The sequence below is a fragment of the Schistocerca serialis genome, chromosome 5 (assembly GCF_023864345.2).
Source record: "Schistocerca serialis cubense isolate TAMUIC-IGC-003099 chromosome 5, iqSchSeri2.2, whole genome shotgun sequence".
NCBI classification, from domain to species: domain Eukaryota; kingdom Metazoa; phylum Arthropoda; class Insecta; order Orthoptera; family Acrididae; genus Schistocerca; species Schistocerca serialis.
In genome coordinates this window covers 627,661,052-627,685,168 of record NC_064642.1, presented here as the reverse complement: position 1 = coordinate 627,685,168, position 24,117 = coordinate 627,661,052, and the positions used below count along the sequence as shown (strand labels likewise).

Below are 24,117 nucleotides of genomic sequence, written 5' to 3'. Positions count from 1 at the left end.
ACAGATTAAAAAAAGTGGCATTAGGAAGCAATAAACATATCTAATGTAAGAAACTCTAAATTGAAGACAACAGAAGAAAACATGGTCAACTACTTGACACAATGAACTGCAGCAGACTACCCAACATGGTTAGAAATTATAATCCAATAGGCTGAAGAAGTCAGGGAAGACCAAGGAAGAGTTGAGTGCCATAAAAGACAAAGGCCTGATACTTGAACGTAGAAAAATAAAAACTCTTCTCCTAATAATGGTAGACAAGAGAGTTAATAAATGAGTTTCCTTCCTTGCATCCACCTTCAACAGCAAGTGATAGTGCACACCTGTTATGCGTAGCAACTTCTTTCTTTATAACAATAATCGGGCAATGCTCGCAACAATATTGTACACCTCTAAAGTTTGAAGAGTTTGGGCATTAAGTGTTATTATTTTCCAATTCACCAACACCGAGTATGTAGATAATGTACTTACCAAGTCGTTTAACTAGGTAGATGACGAACAGGGGTGGAATGATGATTGAGAAGAATGAAATGTATCTCCATACAATAAGTGCAGAACAAGCCCAGGCTAGTAAACATAGATATGTCTGACTTGTGATGAAAGGTTTCTTCTGCTCTTGCATATGCAATGGATGACTTTCTCTGAATTGTAGTCTTCTTAAGTATCGCAACATCCGCATATTATTAACATCTGACACTTTTGAAAATCGAACATGTTCTTGCTCCCGGTTTGGTGAATACATATCCATTTCTTCTGCCTTGACTTCAGCTGATTCCTTCTTTGAGTCTTCAGTTTTTTCTTCAAGTTCTTCCACAGTTTCTTCCACAGCCTTGAGCTGAGGTTCATCAGTTTCTACTCTCTCTTCTCTTTCTGCCTTCTCTAGTACCTGCATCAGAAGGTACGAATCAGTTCAAATACTTTGTAGGTTATAAGATTTCTTTGATAAAATTTTACAGCATCCAAGTGACATTCATCAATTTAACACAAATACACATGTGACAACATAGTTGGGTTGGAGGAAAGACACTAACAAACCATCTTCATTGATGCATTGAGAATAATATGCGCTCTCTCTCTCTCTCTCTCTCTCTTCATACAGGAATTTTGAAAAATCAGAGATTGCTGAGCACAGCCTGTTAAATAAACATAAGATTATGTCTGAACTTATAACAATTCTGGCCCATGCTTCAAACTGCTGGAAATCAGTTATTAAAGAAGCAGTGAAAATTAGACCCTGTGATAAAAATGACAAGAGAGACACCAGTTACATACTTAGCAATGAATGGAAGCATTCACATGACAAAGAAAGAGTACAGAGGAAGACTTCTCATAGCTTATTGCTCAAAGGGAGTAACGGTGCTGCTAGTGAGGGTGGATAGAGTGTACAAATATGATCAATGGACATAGAGGTAATCACTTCAGTTCCATGATTCACCATGACATAATCCAGCCAATCAGATGCCATCGCTGGGCCTATAACTGAGAGCCTTGCCAGTTCCACAAGTCAAACTTAGCCCCTGACAACTATGATGGAGACATTGAAAGCTTGGGATTTTATCTGATTTGTAACATGGCAAGTTTACAGACAACTCTTTATTCACTCCACTCTAATTTGCTGATTTTAAAAACATATTTGATACAGATATGCAATTAATTTGTTAACTTTTCTTTTGAAAGTGCTTTTGTCAACATGTCTGTCAACTGATCTTATGATCTAACACAGGAAATACGACCAGAACTGTTATTTATTTTATTATGAATGTAATAAAGCTTTATGCCAGTGTGTTTAATTTGTTTGTGATTTTCACTGCTTTCTTTACCTGTAATTCACTCTGGTTGTCCACAAAAAAGGTGAGTACTTTGCTTCATGCTGACATCAAGCTTCCCAAGGCACATAAGAAGCCAAGTGATTTCAACAACCTGCATCAGATGTTGCAATAGCCTCTACTTCTATTGTATATCTGGCAATACATTTTTGTTTGTGAGATGACCTGGTAACAAGTCCACTGGTCAATTTAATGGCGTAGCCTCTCGTTAAATGAATACTGATGCCTCCAGCAAAATCTGAATCTAAGTATATGTGAAGTTGACAACCACTGTACTTAATAGCTTTGTTTCTCATATCTTGAAGATACTTTAGGATGTGTCCAGCAGGAGTCCAATGATCAGATCCCCAGTTGTTCAGAAACCAACTCACTTGACTGAAAGAAAACATTATGTCAAGCCTTGTCACTGCAGCAGCAAACAAAACAGCCTCACAAAATGGTACATTTTCCAAGGATTTCTTGTCTTCATTAACTTGGCAGTGTTTCAGACATAACTATAAACTGTAATCAATAGGTGTCACACGGATAATCATCATCGTCAACATCATCATCATCATCATCATCATCTTCGTTTCCCCTTTATCAACATCTGGTCAGTTGGGCTCTCAATGGTATTTCGCCATTTTACTCGGTCTCTCTGCCATTCTTCTTTCACAGTTTGGTTCCATAGCAGGTTTCTCCTCCTCAAACTCATCTTTATTGTATCAATCCATCTTGTTCTCGGTCTTCCTCTTGGTCTCAATCTTGAATTCCATCATTCTTCTTGGTATTCTTCCCTCTCCCATCCTCTTCACATTCCCAAACCATTTTCTATTCCTTTCAATTTTCTCAGTAACTTCTCCACTCCAATTTCCTTCCTAACATCTTCATTTTTCATTCTGTCTCTCCTTGTCGTCCCTAGCACACTTCTCAGAAACTTCATTTCACTGGATTGTATCCTACTCTCCTCTCTTTTAGTCATAGTCCAAGTCTCTGAGCTGTAAATTAGTAAGGGTGTGAAGTCAGTCTTGTATAGCAAAAGCTTGCACCTCATTGGCACTTCCCTTCCGCACACCAAGCCCCTCACACACTGGTAAAATGTACTACTCTGTGGTAATCTTTTGCTAATTTCTGTCTCAAAACGTGCAATACCCATTAATACACTTCCCAAATATTTAAAGTTGTCCACTATTTCAATATCTCATCCCTTAATATGAATTTGTTCCTCGCCCTCTCTATCCCCTCTGGTTACCACCATGGTCTTGCTTTTATCCACACTAAATTTCATTCCATATTTCTCGACCTTATAATTTAGAATGTCTATTTGTTTTTGTACACCCTTACTGCTTGTTGCCCACACCACAATATCATCAGCAAACAGTAACAGCTTCATCCCCCTTCCTCTATGGGCTTCTTTAGTCTCTCTGACTATTTCATCCATCACCATTATAAATAATAGTGGTGATATCACACTTCCTTGTCTTAGTCCCTAATCCACTCAGTTCTTCCAACTGGTGTCTGCACACAACTAGAGCTTTCTTCATACATTACCTGGAGGACTTCAAGTGTTTGCTTTCCAACTCCCTTTCTCTTCAAGGTTGCCCATACCTTTTCCCTGGAAACACTGTCACACGCTTTCACTAGGTCGAGAAATGTTATCACCAGATCTTTCCCATACTCCCAATGTCTTTCCATCAACTGTCTCATACTAAAGATTGGGTCCACTGTGGATCTACCATGATGAAAGCCATACTGCTCCTCTTTTAACTGCCCTTCCACTATTTCTCTCACTCTTATTTCTAGTATCCTCTCCATTATTTTTGCTACTTGGGATATGAGTGTGATCCCTCGATAGTTGTCACGTACTTTCCTGTCATCCTTCTTGAAAACTGGGATTATTACTCCCTTTCCCCATTCTTCAGGTACACATTTTCGAGTCCAAATGCATCTTATTAGTCTATATAGCCACTGTAGCCCAACTGGTCCAGCTGCCTTTAACACCTCCACAGTAGTTTCACCTATCCCAGGTGCCTTTCCTGTTTTCATTTTTCTCAGAGCTAGTTCCACTTCTAATATCGTTATATCCTCCTCTTCTTCCAGACCCCTGCCGTACTTCTATTCCCTTTCCATTGTCATTCTTCACATTTAGTAATTTATCAAAGTACTCTTCCATCTTTTCCTTACCTCCTCTGGTTGGATTAATAGCTCTCCGCTTTCCCCTTTCACTAGCTTTTTGTATGTTTATTCCTTCCTCATACTCTTTGTAATTCCATATATCATCTTCTTACCACTAGTAACATCTTTTTCCAGCTCTCAGGTTAATTTCTTCCAACTTTTCCTCTTTTCTTCTGCTACCATTTTCTTACACTTGTTTTTACTATCCTGGTATTTCCTTTTACATTCAGCTGTTCAGTCTCTCTTCCATTCATGCCAGGCTTTCTTCTTTTCTTTTACTGCCTCCTTCACCCTCTTATTCCACCATGGTGTCTCCTTTTCCTTTGCCCTTCCGGGCACTCTGCCACAGGTCTTCTCAGCAGAGCTTACAAACACTTCTTTGAACTAAACCCATTCCTCTTCCACATTGCCATACTCGGTGTTAGAGAATTTACGTTTAAGTAACTCCTTAAACTTTTATTGTACCATGTCATCCTTTAGTTCCCACACTTTTCCTTCCTTTCCCTTTCTTCCTTTATGTCTTTCAATTCATTGAATCTCATCTTTGGCACCACCACTCGATGGTCTCCATCCAAAGTATCTCCTGGGAGTGCAGTTACATCCGTCAACTGTCTCCGATTTTTCTTTTCCACCTCTTCGTCCATCTATCACCCCATTCATATCTCATTATCTTTTGGTTATTCATTTTAAGGAATCATTTGGTGCCCACAATCAGCCCGTTTCTTTCATAGAAATCAACCAGTTTCTCTCCTTCCTCATTTATCCTCCGATATCCATATGGGCCAATGGTCTCCTCCTTCCCTAGCCTTTCTTTGCCTACCTGCGCATTTAGGTCACCTATTACTATTGGTTCTACATCTGTAATTCTACTCACTAATAGCTTAAGAAAATACTCTTAAGAAAATACTCTTAAGAAAATACTCTTAAGAAAATACTCTTAAGAAAATACTCTTAAGAAAATACTCTATGTTCTCTTCTTTATTTCTTGTTTGCGGTGTATATACATGGATGAAGTCCTTCACTACATTCCTTGTCCTCAGCCGAATCCTCATCACCCTATCACTTGTGTATTCTACTGCTTCCACATATTCCTCTAGGTCCGGTTTTACTATGATACCTACTCCATAAAAAAAAAAAAAACATAATAAACTGAACAAATTTTTAATTCCAACATCAAGGAGGCTGCTTCACCCCATAAAGGCTTTCCTTTAACCTGCAGACTAAATCTGCATTGTCACTGTTGAAAACTTCTGGCTGTTTCATGAAATATATTCTTGCAAATCACCATTAAGACAGTTTTCACATCAAACTGCTTCATGTCCATATCATTCTAAGCCAGAAAAATATAACCTGATTCATACCTCACAACAGGGTAAAATTTTCTCCACAATCAAGTTCAGGTTGCTCATAATATTCTTTTGCACATAATTTAGCTTTATATCTCATTACGCTAACATCTGGCTTACATTTAATCTTGTAAACCAACTTACAACTGACAACCTGATGACCTGGAAGTAGAGCCACTAAATCCCAGGTATGATTTAATGCCAATGAGGACATCTCATATTTCACTGCTTTGTACCACATCTCAGAGTTGCTGCATACCATCACCTACTTGAAAGTTTGTGGTTCATCAATGACTGCTGTGCACGCCACACAATTTTGGAAACTAACTGAAGGATGAAGTTCATCACACTTTCTAAGATTCATTCCTAACTGAGCAACGTTCTCTGCTAACACAGGCTCCTTAATCTTCCATTTCATCTCCATTTTTAACAGGTTGTTGAACTACGTCTCCTTCTGTACCTGTTGTATCCAAACAAAATGTTGCTGGTTCTGGTTTCTGTAGGATACACTGTGGTATTTTCGTTAAAGTCCACAACTCATGAAACAATTATTGCTGTAACTAGTCACTGCCATCTTCTTTGATATGCTTTGAAATTTGAACTGAAAACGTTTGGGAGCATCCATAAAGTATTCAGCTCCAAACCTCCTCATATGTTTTAATGATGTTTCTTTTCCAAATCATTTCTCATATGGCATCTTATCACAAGTAGGCTTAGATGGAAAGTGATTTAATGCACAGACTGCTATGTGACAGCTTCTGCCCAAAGTGTACCTGGAATGCCAAAACCAAGAAGCATTGTGCGAGCACTTTCCACTATAGATCTGATTTCATGTTCAGGTTTACCATTATTCTATGGGTGTATACCAAACTGGTTTCACGGATGACGTCTGTCTTCTTGAAACAACTATGAAGTTGATGATCAACAAACTCTGTCCCACTGTCTGCCCTAAAGCAGGGAGTTTTGGAAATAATATATATATATATATATATATATATATATATATATATATATATATATATATGTTGTGCTATTTTAACTATCGATTGCTGTGCCACAGAAAGAATTGGAGGAACAAATGCATTGTCTAGTTTATATTCATTGTTGCTAGATGTTGGTGGTCTTTGTTTGCTTAATTACTGTCACATGTTGCAAAATGGCTACTTCACAGCAGAAATCATTTTGTGTTTCCGAGTTTGCGAAATGTAATTCTATGATTACAGTGCAGACATTTCAGGTTGAGGTACCAAACTGATCCTCCAAATGGATGTAACATTCACAGTCTGTAGATGCAGGATGTCTACACAAACGAAAGAGTTCTGGCTGCCCTCATGTTTCTGAAGAAAATTTCACACAAATTCAAACTGCTTTCCAATGTAGTGCTGCAAAATCAACTTCTTGTGGCAGTCGGCAGTTACAACTGCCTACAACAACAGTTTAACATGTTTTGAGACATTGGTTGGTTACAAAGCTGTACAAGTTAAGCCATTACAGGCTCTGTACTATGACAACAAAAGCAAATGTGTAGCAATTTCTGACGAGCTTCAAAATGCTGTTGACAATGATAACACTTTCACATAACACACTGTGTTCATTGATGAAGCAACTTTTCACCTTAGCGGGAATGTAAACAAACACAATGTTCATATCTGAGGCGTATAGAACCCAAATGCACACACTGAACTTGTACAAGATTCACCTAAAATCAATAAGTTTTGTACAATACCCACTCATCTGTTCACAGCTCATTCTTCTGTGGTGGAAACATGATTAATGAGTCACTAATATCTTGATAAGTTAAAAAATGCTGTTTCTGACGCTGAACACAGATGACTTCATTTTCAACAAGACAGGGAAAGGCACCCCTCCATGGAGATGCCAAGTGCGTGAATATCTGAATGAAACTCTACCACGCTGTTGGATTGGTTGCCAAACAGCCAGTGACTTAGCAATTCTTAGCTGTCCTATTAGGTCACCAGATTTAATGTCCTGTGACTTCTTACTGTCGTGTTTCATTAACAACATTTACGCACCGACACTACCACAGATTCTAGAAGTGTTGAAGAACTGGATCCATACTGCCGTAACATCAGTGACAATGTACATGCTTACCCAATTACAGGAGGAATCCGAGTATCAATATACCATTGTTCTTGTCATTGGTGGAGAACACACTAAACGTCTGTAATACAAACTTGAGAGAGATTCGTAAATATGCGACCCAAGTTTCACAGTTTTATATCTTACAGTTTAATAGATATATGCATCCAAAATATATATTTTCTTTTTGAAACCCCATGTAAATTTAAGCCTATTCCCCAACTGCCTTTCAGCCAAACGTGGAAACTATTGGAGCACAGAAGCAATGTCAGTTTTGTTCCTGTCATAATATACAAATCCATACGATATACAATCATCATTAAAAACAACAAAATAGTTGGCTCCACCTAATGATGTGTGTGGCATCTTTCCACATACATAATCACGAACAAATTCACCTGTAGTTCGCAATTGTAATTTCAACCTCTCACTATGCAGTTCACCATATTGAAATGATTCACGAAATAATTTTCTTAAAGTATAGGGAATAGTCAAACTAAAATGAGACAATTGGAAAAAAAGTAAGTAAATTGTTTATTATTTCACAGCTCATTGGTAGACAAGATGGTCAACGTTTTCATGGAAAAAAGTTAGTGATTGCCTACAGAATGATGATTGCACCCAGGCATGCATCTCTTCCTCTGAAGCACATCAGGGGCCATGAATACCTTTCGTCACAGCTCCAAAAACATGGAAAAGGCATGAGGAGTGATAGTGATGTATGGAGGATGTGTAAGGGCTTTGCAGTGAAATTTCTGCAGTGTAGTCAGCACACTCTTGGCAACACATGGATGGGAATTATCCCCCCCCCCCTTCCCCACCCTCCCCATTGGCTTCGAACAAAAATGTGCACGCCTGGGTACACTCATTGTTCCGTAGGTGACCACAAACATTTTTCAATGAAGATATTCGTAATCTTGTCTCACAGTGTGATAAAAGTATTAACAGTTAGCATGATTACATTTGAAATAATAAACAGTTTACTTTTTTTTTTTTTCCAACTGTCTTGTTTTCATCTGACTGCCCCTTGTATTTGATTTTAAATTTGTAATCAAATCACAATCAGCCATTTTCTTCATATTCTCAAAGTTTGCAATTCCCAGCCTCTTGTGCCATAAGAGAGCTACGCTAGATGATGAACAATTTGCTTATTCTATATTTCCCATACAAAACAGTCACAGGCCTCTTATTAAGTACTCATGCATCAATATTACTGTTATGAAAAGTGATTTAAAAAATCTTTAGAGCCTGCTGCTCCCACTGAAAAAAATTTCCTTTTTTAAACCAGTTCCACATAATGTATCCTCCAGTGTAAGAAGTTGTCATACGCCACTGACTAGTGCATTTAACATGACTGATGCAATATTATCAACATAGACATCTATATTACCTACTTTCTAGGAAGGAACTTCGAACTTCCCCAATGGTTTAAGCACTAAAAACCATCCCTGGTGTGAAGTCATACATTTTCATAAAGCACTACCTGAAAACCAAATGCTACCACAATTAGTAATCAAAATGTTTCTAATGTCTGCACTCACAGCTATACGTTTAGGTCTTGACTTTCTCTTGACAATTTAAATAGTCTTCTGTTGCACTCAGCCTTGCAATGGCCTTCCTTGTGACAATAACAGCACTCAATATTTTTCTGTTCACAGAATATTTGCTTAAATTGCCTTGTGAACACTGATTTTTATCCCCTGTGAAGTTAAACTTAATAGCAGTGAATGCAGTTGCTGTTTCTTCAGTCTGTGACAAACATTGCTCTTCTTTCATTAACTTTCCTGTTAAATTATCAAAAGTCAGTCTGGTTTCATCACAGGAGTTCCAAGCCATAACAAACATAATGTATTTCGCCGGAAGTCTGCCTAAAACTTTGGCAATTTGTCTATATCTCCCACTGGTTCATCAACAACTGTAAGAGATTGTGATATTGCTTCAACTTTACTAACATGCTGCACCACAGTATCAGGGTGTGACTTTTTATAAGTAATGGACAGTTGCGATTCTTGAAATTTTCTCAGGATAAAGAGTATTCCCTGCTGACAACCATCCAGCCATCGTTATGTGAGTGGTTTGAACATTGCACAGATTATTCTGCCATGTAAATATTGGCCTTCTGGAATTCCATTATTAAGGAATTGATGGAAGTATGTTTGGCAGGTCTTATTAATTGTGATAGCGACATTCTACTGGGTAAGGCATGGGACTGGTGATTCCTTTCATATCTTCAGAAATAAAACTTTCATTAATAATGACAAACCGAGAAAAAGTTAATTTTATCAATCTTGACATCTGAATTTTAATTCTGCAAGTTCACCTCTCTTCTGTAGAACTACACCTCAAATGCTCAGATTCTTTTCTGGTCTAGTTTTCACACATTCTATGTTGCACTACAATACAATGCTGTGTTCCATACATGCATTCTCTGAAATTTCTTCCTCAAATTAAAATCTATTTTTGATACTAACTGACTTCTCTTGGCCAGGAAAGCTCTTTTTTCCTGTGCCAGTCTGCTTTTTATATCATCTTTGCTTTGTCCATCATGGGTTATTTTTTTTGCCTTCACATGGTAGAATTTCTTAACTTCACTTACTTCGTTATCACCAATTTGATGGTGAGTTCCTCACTGCTCTCATTTCTGCTACTTCTCATTGCTTTTGTCTTTCTTAGATTTATTCTCAATCCATATTCCGTAATCATGAGACTGCTCATTCCATTCAACAGATCCCCTAATTCTTCTTAATTTCCAATGAGGATAGCAATGTCATCACAAATCTTACCATTAATATCCTTTCCCCTTGAATTTTAATCCCACTCTCGAACTTTCCTGTTTTTTTCTGTAGGGACAAAAGACTACACCCCTGTCTTACACCCTGTTTAATCCATGCACTTCTTTCTTGGTCTTCCAGTCTTATTGTTCCCTCTTGGTTCTTGTACATATTGTATATAAAAAGCCAACTTACGAATTTTCCCTTGTGTGAGACCCTGCGTACAAGATCATGTGCCAACAGAAAGTTCTAGATTCACATATATTTCTGTTCACATTGCTTCTGCGTAATCTTTCTCTGACGGCATCAATACCAGTTTGTATTGTGTTATTATGAACATTTGCGAGTGCTGTGATAAACTAGTACTGTTATCGTCAATTGCAGGCTTAAACTAAATTGTGCTCTTTCAAAATTTTTAGAACAGTAGGCCTATCCTTGTTCAAAACAATCATTCAGTAATTTCATTGTACAATTATGTGAGAAATAGGTTAGTTTGAGAATTTTCGGATGTTTACAAAACTATTTTTTTGCAAGTTACCTGTACAAGTGTTTTACGTACATAATTTATTTTGTAGCAAATCAGCATTTGTTGTTCACAATTCAGCTCCACAATACATCACACCTGAATTTCATTTTATATCAATGCAAATAAACGTGCATTTTTGAGAATTTTCAAAAGCTACCATTGTCCTTTGCATAATCTACGAACAGTCTGCAGCAAATCAGTGTTCGTAATTTAGTTACTGCAGCAGATTTTCTACCTAACATACCGTGTTACATCCAGTTTTCCATTAAAAAGGAGTAGCCCTATATATTATCAGCATTTAACATAAATTAACTCTGTTTTTGAGCTTGTTAACAACTATAATCAACATAAAAATGTTTTAGGAAAATATTATTTTTTACCACAGGTTTCTGTGTTGCCTTAATAGAAATCTCATTTTGTGTATCTGCTTCACTTGTTAAAGAGAATTTGCAGCTTTTTTAGCTCAACAGATTAAAAGATAATCTGTAGGCTTAATTCAAAGTTATTTCTTCATTGTCTTGTAACACATTGCACCAGCCAAAATGCAGCCCCACCATTGTGAATGCTGTTCTCAAAACACGGGATGAGTTGGTTGGCATGCATAAACAGCTGGAATTCACCCTGACTACTGACAAACGATTGACAGCTGCTATAAATCAGTATGTTGGAAGAGCTCCTGAGTGTCGTGTACCTGTAATACATGTTCTAGAGGTATCACAAGTACAATCCTCTCCTGCTGAATCTGTCTCCTCTGCGGAGTGTACAAGATCTATCATTTTTATCTGTTATTACATTTATGCTGTAATTTCATGTACTGACACGTTCCATGACCTTGGAGATTTGTTCCTCAATTTGGTCCTGCGAAACTTGACGAGTAAATAAAATAAAAATAACTGTCCACCTGAATGAGAGTCAAAGGTTCATCTATGTGTCCTGTACAGGGTGGATGGGGACCAGGGGTTACTCAGAGTGTTGTACCGATCCCCCTAACCAACAAGTTTGAGGTGCTGTCTTTCACTGAAACTGGAACTGAGCCAGTGGGACTCACTTCACCTGTTTTAGGGAAACCAGTTTTGTCCAGTGTTAGGAGGAGGCAAACGCAAAAGGGTAGGAGGCTATTAATCGTCAACAGTTCAAACATACGGCGAATGATGGTATCCCTTAAGGAAATGGCAGCAAGGGAGCAGAAAAGATACCAGATGCACTCAATGTGCAGGCCTGGCAGCTTTATTCAACATGTTGAAGAGCCTATGCCGGTAGCCATTGAAGGAAAAGGCTGCAACCAACTGCAGATTGTGGCACTCACTGGAACAAATTATGCCCGTCATTTGGACTCGAGGTCATTCTTGGTCATTCCAGTGACTGGAAGAGAAGGTTGAGAAGACCAGCCTTGCACATGGAGTTCAATGAAGCTCATTGTTCCAGAACTGATTGTGGCCCTTTGGTTCTGAGTCAAGTGGAAGGACTGAACAAGAGACTTCGAAGGTTCTGTGACAAGCCAGGTTGTGACTTCCTGGACTTGCGCCATAGGGTTGAGAACTGTAAGGCCCCCTAAATAGGTCAGGTGTGCATTACACATTAGAGGCTGCTACTCAGGTAGCCGACTGTGTGTGTGTGTGTGAGGTGCACACAAGGATTATTTACATTAGGCGACTCTCCATCCAATCCAGGTAACAATAGCTGTATGAAACACAGAATTATCAGTATAAGATTGAAAGAAATGCCTCCCACAGGTGAGAGTATTAAAATGCTAATGGGAACTGCCAAACCATTCACAACAAAGTGCCAGAGTTTGAAGGGCTCATGAAAAGCAGTGAAGCTCATAACACTAGGTACCAGAAAGCTGGCTGAAACCTGTAGGACACAGCATCATATCTTGGATGGAGATTCATCATTAGATATAGCTTCAGTTTTGCCCCAGGGAAGTGTGTTGGGACCTTTGCTGTTCATGTTGTGTATTAATTACCTAGCAGACAATATTCATAGTAAAATCAGGCTCTTTGCAGATGATGCAGTTATCTATAATATAGTACTATATGAAATAAGCTGCATATATATTCAGTCAGAGCTTGATAAGATTTCAAAATGGTGCAGAGATTGGCAACTTTCTCTAAATGTTCAGAAATTTAAAATTTTGCACTTCACAGAACAGAGAAACACAGTATTCTATGACTATAATATCAACGAGTCACTGTTGAAATCAGCCAACTTATACAAATATCTGTATATAATACTTTGTAGGGATGTGAAATGGTACTATCACATTGGTTCAGTCGTGGGTAAAGCAGGTGGTAGACTTTGGTTTATTCGTAGAATACTGGGGAAGTGCAATCAGTCTATAAAGAAGATTGCTTACACATCACTCGTGCTCTCAGTTCTAGAATATTGCTTAAGTGTGTGGGACCCATACCAGATAGGGCTAACAGGGGATACTGAATGTATACAGAGAAGGACAGTATGACTGGTCACAGGTTTGTTTAATCCATGGAAGTGCATCACAGAGATACTGAAGGAACTGAATTAGAAGACTCTTGAAGATAAACATAAACTTATCCTGAGAAAGTTCATTAAATGACCACTCGAGGAATATACAACAACCCCCTACGTACTGCTCACATAGGGATCATGAGGATAAGATTAGAATAATTACTGCAAGCATATAAGCTTTCAAAGAATCATTCTTCCCATGCTCCATATGTGAATGGAACAGGAAGAAATCCTGATAACTGGTCCAATTGGATGTGCCCTCTGTCATGCACCTCACAGTGGTTTGCATGGTATTGAAGAAGATGTAGACGTATACCAACTGTCTTTTGCTATAGCTCACCCCCATTTTCCTCAGAATTCGAACATCTAGCACCATTTGAGATTGTTGAACGCTTTTTCCAGATCGACAAATCCCATAAACATGTCTTGAATTTTTCTTCAGTCTTGCTTCTATTATGAACCACAATATCAGAACCGCCTCTCTTGTGCCTTTACTTTTCCTAAAACCGAACTGATCATCATCCAACGAACCCTCAATTTTCATTTCGATTCTTCTGTATATTACACTTGTCAGCAACTTGGATGCATGAGCTGTTAAGCTGCTTGTGGGATAATTCTCGCACTTGTCAGTTCTTGCTATCTTCGGAATTGTGTGGATGATTTTTTTCCCCAACGGTCTGATGGTCTATCGCCAGACTCAGACATTCCACACACCAATGAGAATAGTTGTTTTGTTGCCAGTCCCCAAAATATTTTAAAAATTCTGATGAATGTTACCCATACCTTCTGCCTTATTTGACCTTGAGTCTTCCAAAGCTCTTTTAAATTCTGATTCTAATACTGGATCCCCTATCTCTTTCCTATCAGTTCCAGTCCCCCCCCCCCCCCCCCCCCAATCACATCATCTGACCAGTTCACCCCTCATAGAAGCCATCAATGTACTCCTTCCACCTATTCGCTCTCACCTCTGCATTTAACACTGGAATTCCCATTGCATTCTTGATGTTATCGCTCTTGCTTTTAATTTCACAGAAGATTGTTTTCACTTTTCTGTATGCCAAGTCAGTCCTTCTGACAATCATTTCTTTTTCAATTTCTTCCCATTTTTCATACAACCATTCCACATTAGCTTCCCTGCACTTCCTATTTATTTCAATCCTAAGTGACTTGTATTTGCCTACTCCTGAATCTTCCTGAACATTTTTGTACTTCCTTCTTTCATTGGACAACTGAAGTATTTCTTCTGTCATCCATGGTTTCATCACAGTTACCTTCTAGTCCATATGTTTTTCATTCCAACTTCTATGACTGCCATTTCCAAAGATGTCCATTCCTTTTCAACTGAACTGTCAATTTAGCTGGTCATTGTCACAACACTGACAGTCTTAGAAACCTTCAAGCCAATCTCTTCATTTGTTATGCTTTCATATCCCATTTCTTCCCACAATTATTCTTCCTGACTACCAGCCCAATCTTCATTACTACTAAATTTTTATGTCAGTCTATGTCTGCTGATTTCAAAAACTCTGCCAGACCGTGATGTAATTTAACTGAAATCTTCCCGTATCTCCTGACCTCCTCCAAATACACCTCTTCCTCTTGTGATTCTTGAACAGAGTATTTGCTGTTACCAGCTGAAATCTATTGCAGAGCTTCATTAGTCTTTCTCCTCTCTCATTCCTACTACCAAGCCATACTCACCCGTAACCTATTTTTTACTCCTTCCCCTACAACTGCATTCCAATCCCCCACAACTACTAAATTTTCATCTCCCTTTACACACTGCATTACCCATTCAATATCCCCATATACTTTATCTTGCAGATCTTCAGTTTGTGACTTCAGCACATATACATGACCTTATGGTGTCGGCGTTGGTTTTTTGTCGATTCTGATAAGAACAACCCTATCACAGAACTATTTGCAGTAGATTACTCTCCGAAATACATTCCTGTTCATAACAAATCCTACTCCTTTTATACTATTTTCTGCTGCTGATGATATTACCCTATGCTCATCTGACCATAAATCCTTGTCTTATTTACATTTCACTTCACTGATGCCCACCATTTGAGCCTTACCATTTTCCTTTTCAGATTATCTAGGTTCCCTATCACGTTTAAGACTCCTTACATTCCATGAACCGACTCATAGAATGTTATCCTTTCATTGGTTATTCAATCTTTTTCTCATGGTCACCATCCCCTCCCAGCGATACAAATTGGGGACTAGTCCAGAATCTTCTGCCAATGGCGAAATCATGGCACTTTTTCCAATTACAGGTCACATGTCCTATGCATCCATATTCTGTGTCTTTAATGCAGTGGTTTCTACTGACTACTACAATCTCATGCTGTTGATCTGATTCTTCCGCCTTTTAAGGGCAGTTTCCCACACCATGTGCCCTGAACCTCTGCCTATTCCTCCACTCTCTTTGACAAAGCCATTGGAAGAATGAGGATGACTTCTTATGCCAGAAGTCTTCAGTCACCACTGCTGATGATTTTTATTCAAAATTTAAACAGTGGTGGGCTTCAAATCTGGGACCAAGAACATTTTGATTACTAATCAAAGACACTACCCCTTGACCAGAGGTGATACATTCCAATAACACATATGCCTCATTTGTTTCACCAGTCTAGGTACATATCTAATTAAAACTGAGGCAAAAGCTTTCTCAAAATTTATGACTCCCAGACACAATAGGAAATCATCCTCAATGCCACAATCTATAATTTTGTTCACGACTTCTGAATTGTCAATTGTGTAATACCCAGTTTAAGTAATTTTACTCTTTTGCCTAATTATAATCTATTTTCTCTCAATATTGTGTTCAGTTTGAAGAATGGTTCAATACAGCTCTCCATGATAATTTATCCTGTGCAAGCCTCTTCATCTCTGCATAGCTATCAACCTATCAATTTGAACTCACTCACTGTATTCAAGCACTGGACTCCCCCCTCCCCCACACACTTCCTTTCATCAAACTGGCAATTACCTGATGACTCAGGATGCGTCGTATCAACTAGTTCAGTCAAGTTGTGCCATAAGCTTTCTTTTTCCCCCCAATTCAATTCAGTATCTCCTCATTTGTTACTCAATCACCCAACTTAATCTACACAGCACCTTGTTCAAAAGCTATTCTCTTCTTGCTTGAACTGCTTATCCTTCATGTAACATTTCCGTACACGGCTACACTCCAGACAAATACCTCCAGATAAGACTGCCTAACACTCAAATTTATATTCCATGTTTTCTTGTTATTGTCAGTCTGCAATTTACATTCTCTCCACTTTGGGCATCATCAGTTATTTAGCTTCCCAAATAGCTGAACTCACCTACTACTTTTAATGTCTCATTTCCTATTGTAATTCCCTCTGCATCATTTGATTTAATTCAACAACATTACATTACCTTTATTGTACTTTTTGTTAATATGTATCTTATAGTATCTTTTCAAGACAACATCCATTCTATTCAACTATTCTTCCAACACCTCTATTGTCTCTAACAAAACTACGTCATCATCGAAACTTAAAAGTTTTCTCTCTGAATTTTAATCCACTCTCAAAAATCCTCCTGCTTTCCTTATCAGTTTGCTCAATGTACAGACTAAATATCAGTGGGGATGCACTACAATGCTATCTCACTCCTTCCTCAAACACTACTTTCCTCTCACGTCTGTTACTCCTATTTTATCCCTGTTAACTTCAAATTTTCTAAGAGTGTAGTCCAGTCAACACTGTCAAAAGCTTGCTCTAAATCTACAAATTTTATAACTATAGATTTGCTTTTCTTCAACCTTTCTTCTAGGATAAGTTGTAGTATCAGTATTGCCTTGTGTGTTCCTACATTTCTTTAGAATCCCGACTGTTCATCCTTGAGGTCAGATTCTATCAGTTTTCCCATTCTTCTGTAAATAATTTGCGTTAATATTTTGCAACTATGACTTATTAAACTAATAGATCGGCAGTAATCGCATCTGTCATCTCCTGCCTTCTTTGGAATTGGAATTATTACACTCTTTCTCAAGTGTGTATATATACATACTAAATGCAAAGCTGTGAAAGTGCCTGCGCATCACAATCATCTTCATCAGATTACCATCTAGGAGCAAAGAGTGCTTATTGGTATTCAAGCGGTCAGATGACGTAACTTCAATCTAACAATGGAGCAGTATACCTCGCTTCCCCCACCAGGCACAATTGAAGGGGATAGATCAACACCAGCACTGCCTATCATTTTATGAATTAAAATTTTTGATTCTATTTTTCTGAAGATGCTTCATCTCAAATGCTCATCTCCAGGCACAACTACTATAACAACATTCATCTCTATCAAAATTATTACTGCACTTGCAAAATTCTATTGCTTATTTTATAACAGAATCCCAGAAGGTTGATGGATGAGAGAAGACCTTCATTTCCTCAAACTGATCTTGTGCCCCTACATAAAGCTATATTTTCCACTATCACTGATTTCTCAAGGTTTCTATACTTTATGTGCTATCTATTTTCAGTGCAGTATAGGACTATGCTGCAAACTGTCTGCCCTATATAATTTTCGCAGCATTCGCATTGCAACAGGTACTCTCAAATTCAAGCTGTCTTTCACTGGATGCAGCAAATTCGAAATTTTCTTCATAGGTCAGAAAGTTCGCCTAACACCATAATTACATAATACATGAACAAATTTGTATTCAGACGTTTCGTAAATGGGAGGAATGATGTGGGTTTGTCTTCTTTTGAAAACAGTAACAATCTTCAAAATCTCCAGCTTAACTCTTATTTGACGCAACCACAACATTTATACATTTTAAAATCTGGTTTCCAAAGCTCTGTCTTACAGACGAACAGTCACTCTGAAATCTTCCAGTGACTCCAGCTCTCTTCCATTTTTACACCCTCTTTCATTGATGCATCTTCACTCATGATGCACTTGATTTCAGAGATTGAGCATTCATACAGTTCACAGTCCCGCTCATAGAGGCCACCTGGGTCACCTCCCGGCACGTTCAGGTGAGCCACAATAGAAACGGTATTATTTACGCGATCACAAATGAGTGCTTGGCCTACTGTGTACCATATAACTGTTCAGTGCTACACACAACCTGTATCTTACGTGTTGCTCTATAAAGTACTATGTTCCATAGATTGTGTTTGTTCTTGCTATACCAAACATTCCAATAAGTGAGTGTCATGTTTTCTCTGCACATTAGTGTCAGTGCTGCGTCACCTGACAAACATCTCGATAGAAGAAATACTCAAACATCTCAATGTCCAGCAGCAAGATTTTGCAGAACAGCAGCAAGCCCTAGCCACCACTCTCATTCAAGTGGGACCTGTGTGTTATGCAGGTTACTCTCTTGTCACCGCAACTGTCGCCCTTACCAGCATATGATGAATTGGCTGAAGACTTGGATTCCTATGAGACATGGTTAACTAACATTTTCATGTTTTTCATGGGGATGATGCAAACCTGTGTGGAGCTTTCTTTCTTTCTTTCTTTCCTGACTTTTGCTGTGCATTTATCAGTGTTGTGCCTTGCGCCTTCACAAGACATGACCAGTGTGTTATTTGATGACATGAGCAAGCTTCTCTCAACCTATTACTGAGACAGAACACATGTCATTGCTACTCGTGTAAAATTTTACCATTGTCAGAAATGCCCAAACCAGCCATACAAAGTGTGAGTTGCAGAATTACACAGATTGAGCTGTTGTCGTACGCATCACGGATCCTACAATGATCACATGGTGCACAATACCATTCATCTGGATGGACCCAGATATGGAAGTTCACGAAAAAGGGTTCCAGTGTGAGAATCTGACACTTATGGACGTGCTCAATACAGCACAGTCCTTTGAAGTGTCACAGGCCACAAGCGATCAGATTGCCGTGTGTGTGTGGGGGGGGGGGTTACCGGAAGTGGCTCAGTCAACCCCTGGTGTTGAAGACAATGGGGAAACCATTGCATCAGTACAACTTTCGACAGCATCGCATGGGGCAACATTGCTTATGGCCACAACAGCAACAGGCCATGTCACAAAAGCGGTCGTGCGTCCCCCATTCCGTCTTGCCCACACAGCTTTATCCAACAGGAGCGTGCTGTGTGCCCTAAGCGTTGCGATGTTTGCAGCAAGTGTCGAAAGGAAGGCCACACTGCATCTGTGTGTAACTCCTCTTCAAACAGGGCCGACACAGTAGTACTAACAGATATAAACTGTATCTCCACAATGACTGTCTCCCCAAACAAATTGTTTATTGACATGTGTGTGTTTAATAAAGTGCTAAAAATGCAATTAGGTCCAGGAACAGGAGTGACTTTAGTAAATGCATGAACGTATATGGACTTGGGCTCCCCTCCCCACACAGGTATCACGGAATTTGTTAGCTACAATAAACAGCAAATTTCAACCCTAGGTCAGTTCTACACTCCTGTCCCTTACTTTGTTGTGGATCCCACACCACAGACATGCTCAGATTAGATGTGTTTAACACTTTCAGTTTCTCCATTGCTGATGAGGAAAATTTATTATCTGATCAAGTTCCGTATCAGCAACTGGAGACTCTCTGTTCTGAATTTTTCATCTCTGTTTTCCCCTGGGCTCGGTTGTGCTACCAGTTTTCAGGCTCACATTACTATGGAAGAGTCCGTCTACCCTCGTTTTATTCCAGGCATGGCAGGTGCCTGTCGCACTGCGCGACTCTGTCAAGGCTGAATTAGACTGTTTGTTGTTGCTCAATGTCATTTGGCCTATTTCTTCCAGGGAATGAGCTACACCACTGGTCACTGTTAAGAAGTCGACAGGTAAGCTTCACTTCTGTGGTGACTTCACTGTCTTGATTAATGCACAGTCTGTGATAAATACATACCCTTTGCCCCACCCTGACAAGTTGCTCGCAAAATTATCAGGCAGGCACTGCTTTAGCGAGACTGATTTGTCAGAAGCGTACCTCCATTTCTCGTTGGACGAGGGCACTAGGCATCTTCTTTTTAGCAATACATCTTTCAGTTTATACCAATATCAACACTTTGCTTTTTGGCATTACTAGCACGCCCACAATTTATCAGCCGACAGCGTCTGTGCTCAGCTGCACCAGCTAACTCGACAATATCATTGTTTTGGGTTCTTCCATTGAAGACCACCTTAGAAATCTCCAATCGCTGTTTTCTGCTTTGCAGTCTGCGGGTCTCAAGTGCAATAGTGAAAAATCTCAACTTTTTCAGCCATCAACAGAGTATCTATTTTTTGAGGTTACTCGCACAGGGGTCAAGCCGTTGTGTCACCATGCTGACATAATTGCAGCTTTGCTGCAGTCAACCTCCGTTAAGGAACTGCATGCGTTTCTAGGTAAAGTAGTGTACTAAAACAAGTTTTTACCACATGCATCATCTGTTTCTCAGCCTCTGCACACGCTTTGGCTTAAAAATGTGACCTTTTTTCTGGTTCCTAGCTTGACCAGGCATTCACTATGCTTAAATCTAAGCTTCAATGTGATCTCTGTCTGGACATTTTTCAACCAGTTCAGCATCTTGTGTTGGCTACAGATGCCTCTCAGCACAGTCTTGGTGCGGTGTTGGCACAAAAATATGTGGATGGGTCTGAATGCTAACATTTCTAAGACTTTCACTCCCGCTCAGCAGTGGTATTCTCACATTGAAATGGATGCTTCAGCAATAGTGTTCACCCTCAAGAAATTTCATGTCTTTTTGTATGTTTTTAAGTTCCATTTAATCATGAATCACAAGCCACTGGTTGCTTTTTTAACCCTTCAACTTCTGTGCTGGAAAAGACAGTACATCATTTGCAGCAGTGGGCGCTATTCCTCTTCTGTATCATTATCAAATCCATTACCTGCTGATGGCACAACATGCCAATGCCTATGTCTTATCTCGCCGTCCTACTGGGATGGACCTGGTGTTTGAACAGGATGAGTTGCATTGTTTCTATTGAGATACTGAGAACCAGAATGCAGTAGATGGTTTTCCCATCACTAGTACCACTTTAGCATCTGCTGTTGCCGCAGGAAAACCCCCAGGCTTTGCCTTGGATCCCTTGCATTATTACCTCAGCCTCCAGCACCACCTTTCTGGGTTTGAAGGGGTTCTTTTGTTAGCTATGAGGAACACTGCTCCCTGAGTTGTGATTTCTGCTTCCTTACACTATAATGTACTGTGACTTCTGTATGTTGCTCAATGGCGAACCTCTCACACCTAAGCTTTGGCCCTTCAGTACATGTATTGCCTGGTTGTAGATGGGGACATTATGCAGCTTATTGCTGCTTGCACTTGCTGTGTTCAGCAACAATATTTATTAAGTAGACACAAAGTAGTGGGCAAACAATGCTCGAATTTTCTTTTTTACCTTTTCTGTAGTTACATTCTCCAATGCTAATTTCATGGCTTCCACAATGGAGACTCCACGACCTATGAAAGAAAAAGCATCATTAAATGGTCACCCAGGATATCAAAATATACAAGTGATCAAGCTAATTAAAGCATTACATAACATGTTAAAATGCAGGTAATCCCAATCCACTATAACTGGCTGAGTATGTGAGTTCAGACAGGGGAAGACACACTGCCTATATCAGGTACGCAGACTTCCGACTCTCCCCCCCCCCCCCCCAAAAAAAAGGAAATAATTAATAATAATAATAATTCAAGGGAAAGACATCTCACTTTCTATGGACTTATCACAAGGATGGACCAAACAAGACTGAGCAAGAAAGACATCCAGGAACTGAACATAACTAAAACTGACTTTAGAAACCAAGCACTTCTCAGAAGGCTACTAAAAGAAAAGGGGATTCAGGGCAGATCACCCCGTAAAAAGACTTGCGCCCTTTGGACAAAGGAGAGAAAGGAGAAACAAAGCCAGAGAATGCGGGATTACTGGGCAAACATCAAGTCCCTCTCCAGGCTGAAAAGTTCAAATTTTCATTTTATGTGATAGAAAATTTTGCTTCACTACCTGAATGTAGTTACAGTTTTTGAATTGTAAGTAATCTTATTAGTGATTATTTCACAATGAACCAGGCACCAAGTTTGTGAATGTTAAGGTGATAGATATTAGTTACTATGAAAGAAACTGTTTCACATGCCTTGGATTACATCTCAACAGATAAAGTAGAAGGATGCTAGCTTCTAACATAAGCAATGCTCTTGAAGAGATCTCCCTTGCAATGAAAGCAGAAATAAGCCTGTTATTATGCTGGGCGATCCTTCACAGGGAAACTAACAGAGTGGACCAATTGCCATGGAATTTGGTCCACGAGAAACACAATAACAGAATGGAATTTAGAATTAAAGCCCACTCAGGTGCCACATTTGATGACCAATTAAATGATTCTCTGTTTGATTTAGTTCATAATAACTTCAAAATGCATCTTAACGTAGGCGGTCTACCAGTTGGAATGATGAACAAACTATATGAACTAGAAGTATTTCTGGAGAACACAAGTTATGTAAAAGTTATATGTTTAAACGAGCACTGGCTCAAAAGTGAAAATATAAACTTTATAAACTCACTTTAAGGTTACAATTTAGCAGCAAGTTTTTGTAGAAAAAACGATTATGGAGGATAGTGCATTCTAGTAGAAGAATCACTAAGCTTTGAAGTCAGACAGACTTTTAATTGCTTGAACGACAAACTATTATTTGAAAGCTGCTGCATTGAACTTTTGGAATGGCATATTAATTATTAGTATATATCATATCCCTGACTACTCAGCTACATGTGCATTTTTAGACAAATCTGAAATCTTGTTGTGTAGATTGCAGGTAGAAAAGTTGTGTAAAAAGGCAATAATTTGTGCTTGCTTCAACATAAATGGAAGAGCTGATGTCAGATTTGCTGTTTCTCTGAAGGACATGTTATCTACAAACAGCTTAACATTAAACTTTAGTGAGTACACTAGTATAACAGCATCTTCCGCAACATGTATAGATAATACAGTGAGCAGCATCAACTATGGTTCCACAGAAAAGTTCATCTTAGAATTAGGTATATCTTACCATTCAGCCCTTTTCATCTCATTGCCAAATTTAGATAAAACAGTAACAGTGAAACGAGTCAGGAGATTCAGCCAACACAATGTGAATACATTTGTATCAAGACTAAATGAAACGTCCTGGTCTTTCAGCTAGCGGTACTCAGTAAACACAAACTACAATGCTTTTGTATCAGAATTCACGAGTGTTTTCAATGATGCTTCCTCTTCATAACAGCATGTGACAATAATTGTAAAAAGAACTCATGGATAACTGAAAGCATCAGGATCTCTAGTACTAGAAAGAGGAAAATGCACATGGAAGCAAAGAACAACCATGTTGCAGAGCTTGTCAACTATGTAAACAAATACAAAAGAACATTTGGTAGAGTAGATAAACAGGCAAAAGAAGTGACAAGTAGTAAATACATATCAGATGCCACAAATAAATCAAAAGCTGCATGGCAAATTGTCAGAAGTGAAATGTCTGCAGAAAAAACAAAAAGTTTTAATCATAAATTAGAAAGCGATGGGGAAATAATCACAAACTCCAGACACATTTGCAAAGAAGTCAACAGCTATTTCATAAATTCTAACAAAATTGACAATCTCCTTTCTTCACATGAAAGTCCCAATATAATGCAGCACAGATAAGTAGAATACAAATTCACTCATGTATCCTGCTATGAAGTGGCTAACATTATAAAATCCCTAAAAAAATCTCAAATCTGTGGGCTGGGATGAAGTTCCAACAAAAATAATAAAGGCAGGATGTGATAATATTGCATCCCAACTCTGTCACATAATAAATCAATCGTTTGATGAGGGCTGCTTCCAGACAGGCTAAAGTATGCAGTTCCACCTATGCACAAAAAGGGCAGACAAGAGCAGATAGGAAATTTTCACCCAGTACCA

The 24,117-nt window shown here is 38.8% G+C and overlaps 1 protein-coding gene across 1 annotated transcript in view; it reads right to left on the bottom strand.

The window, feature by feature from the left end:
• LOC126481073 (transmembrane protein 245) overlaps positions 1 to 24,117 on the bottom strand; it is a 255,825-nt gene that overhangs the window by 218,657 nt on the left and 13,051 nt on the right. The window contains exons 3-4 of the mRNA XM_050104559.1: positions 21,576 to 21,637; positions 469 to 883 (exon numbers count right to left, since the gene is read on the bottom strand). Coding sequence (XP_049960516.1) covers positions 469 to 883; positions 21,576 to 21,637 — 477 coding nt within the window. The remainder of the gene's footprint in view (positions 1 to 468; positions 884 to 21,575; positions 21,638 to 24,117) is intronic.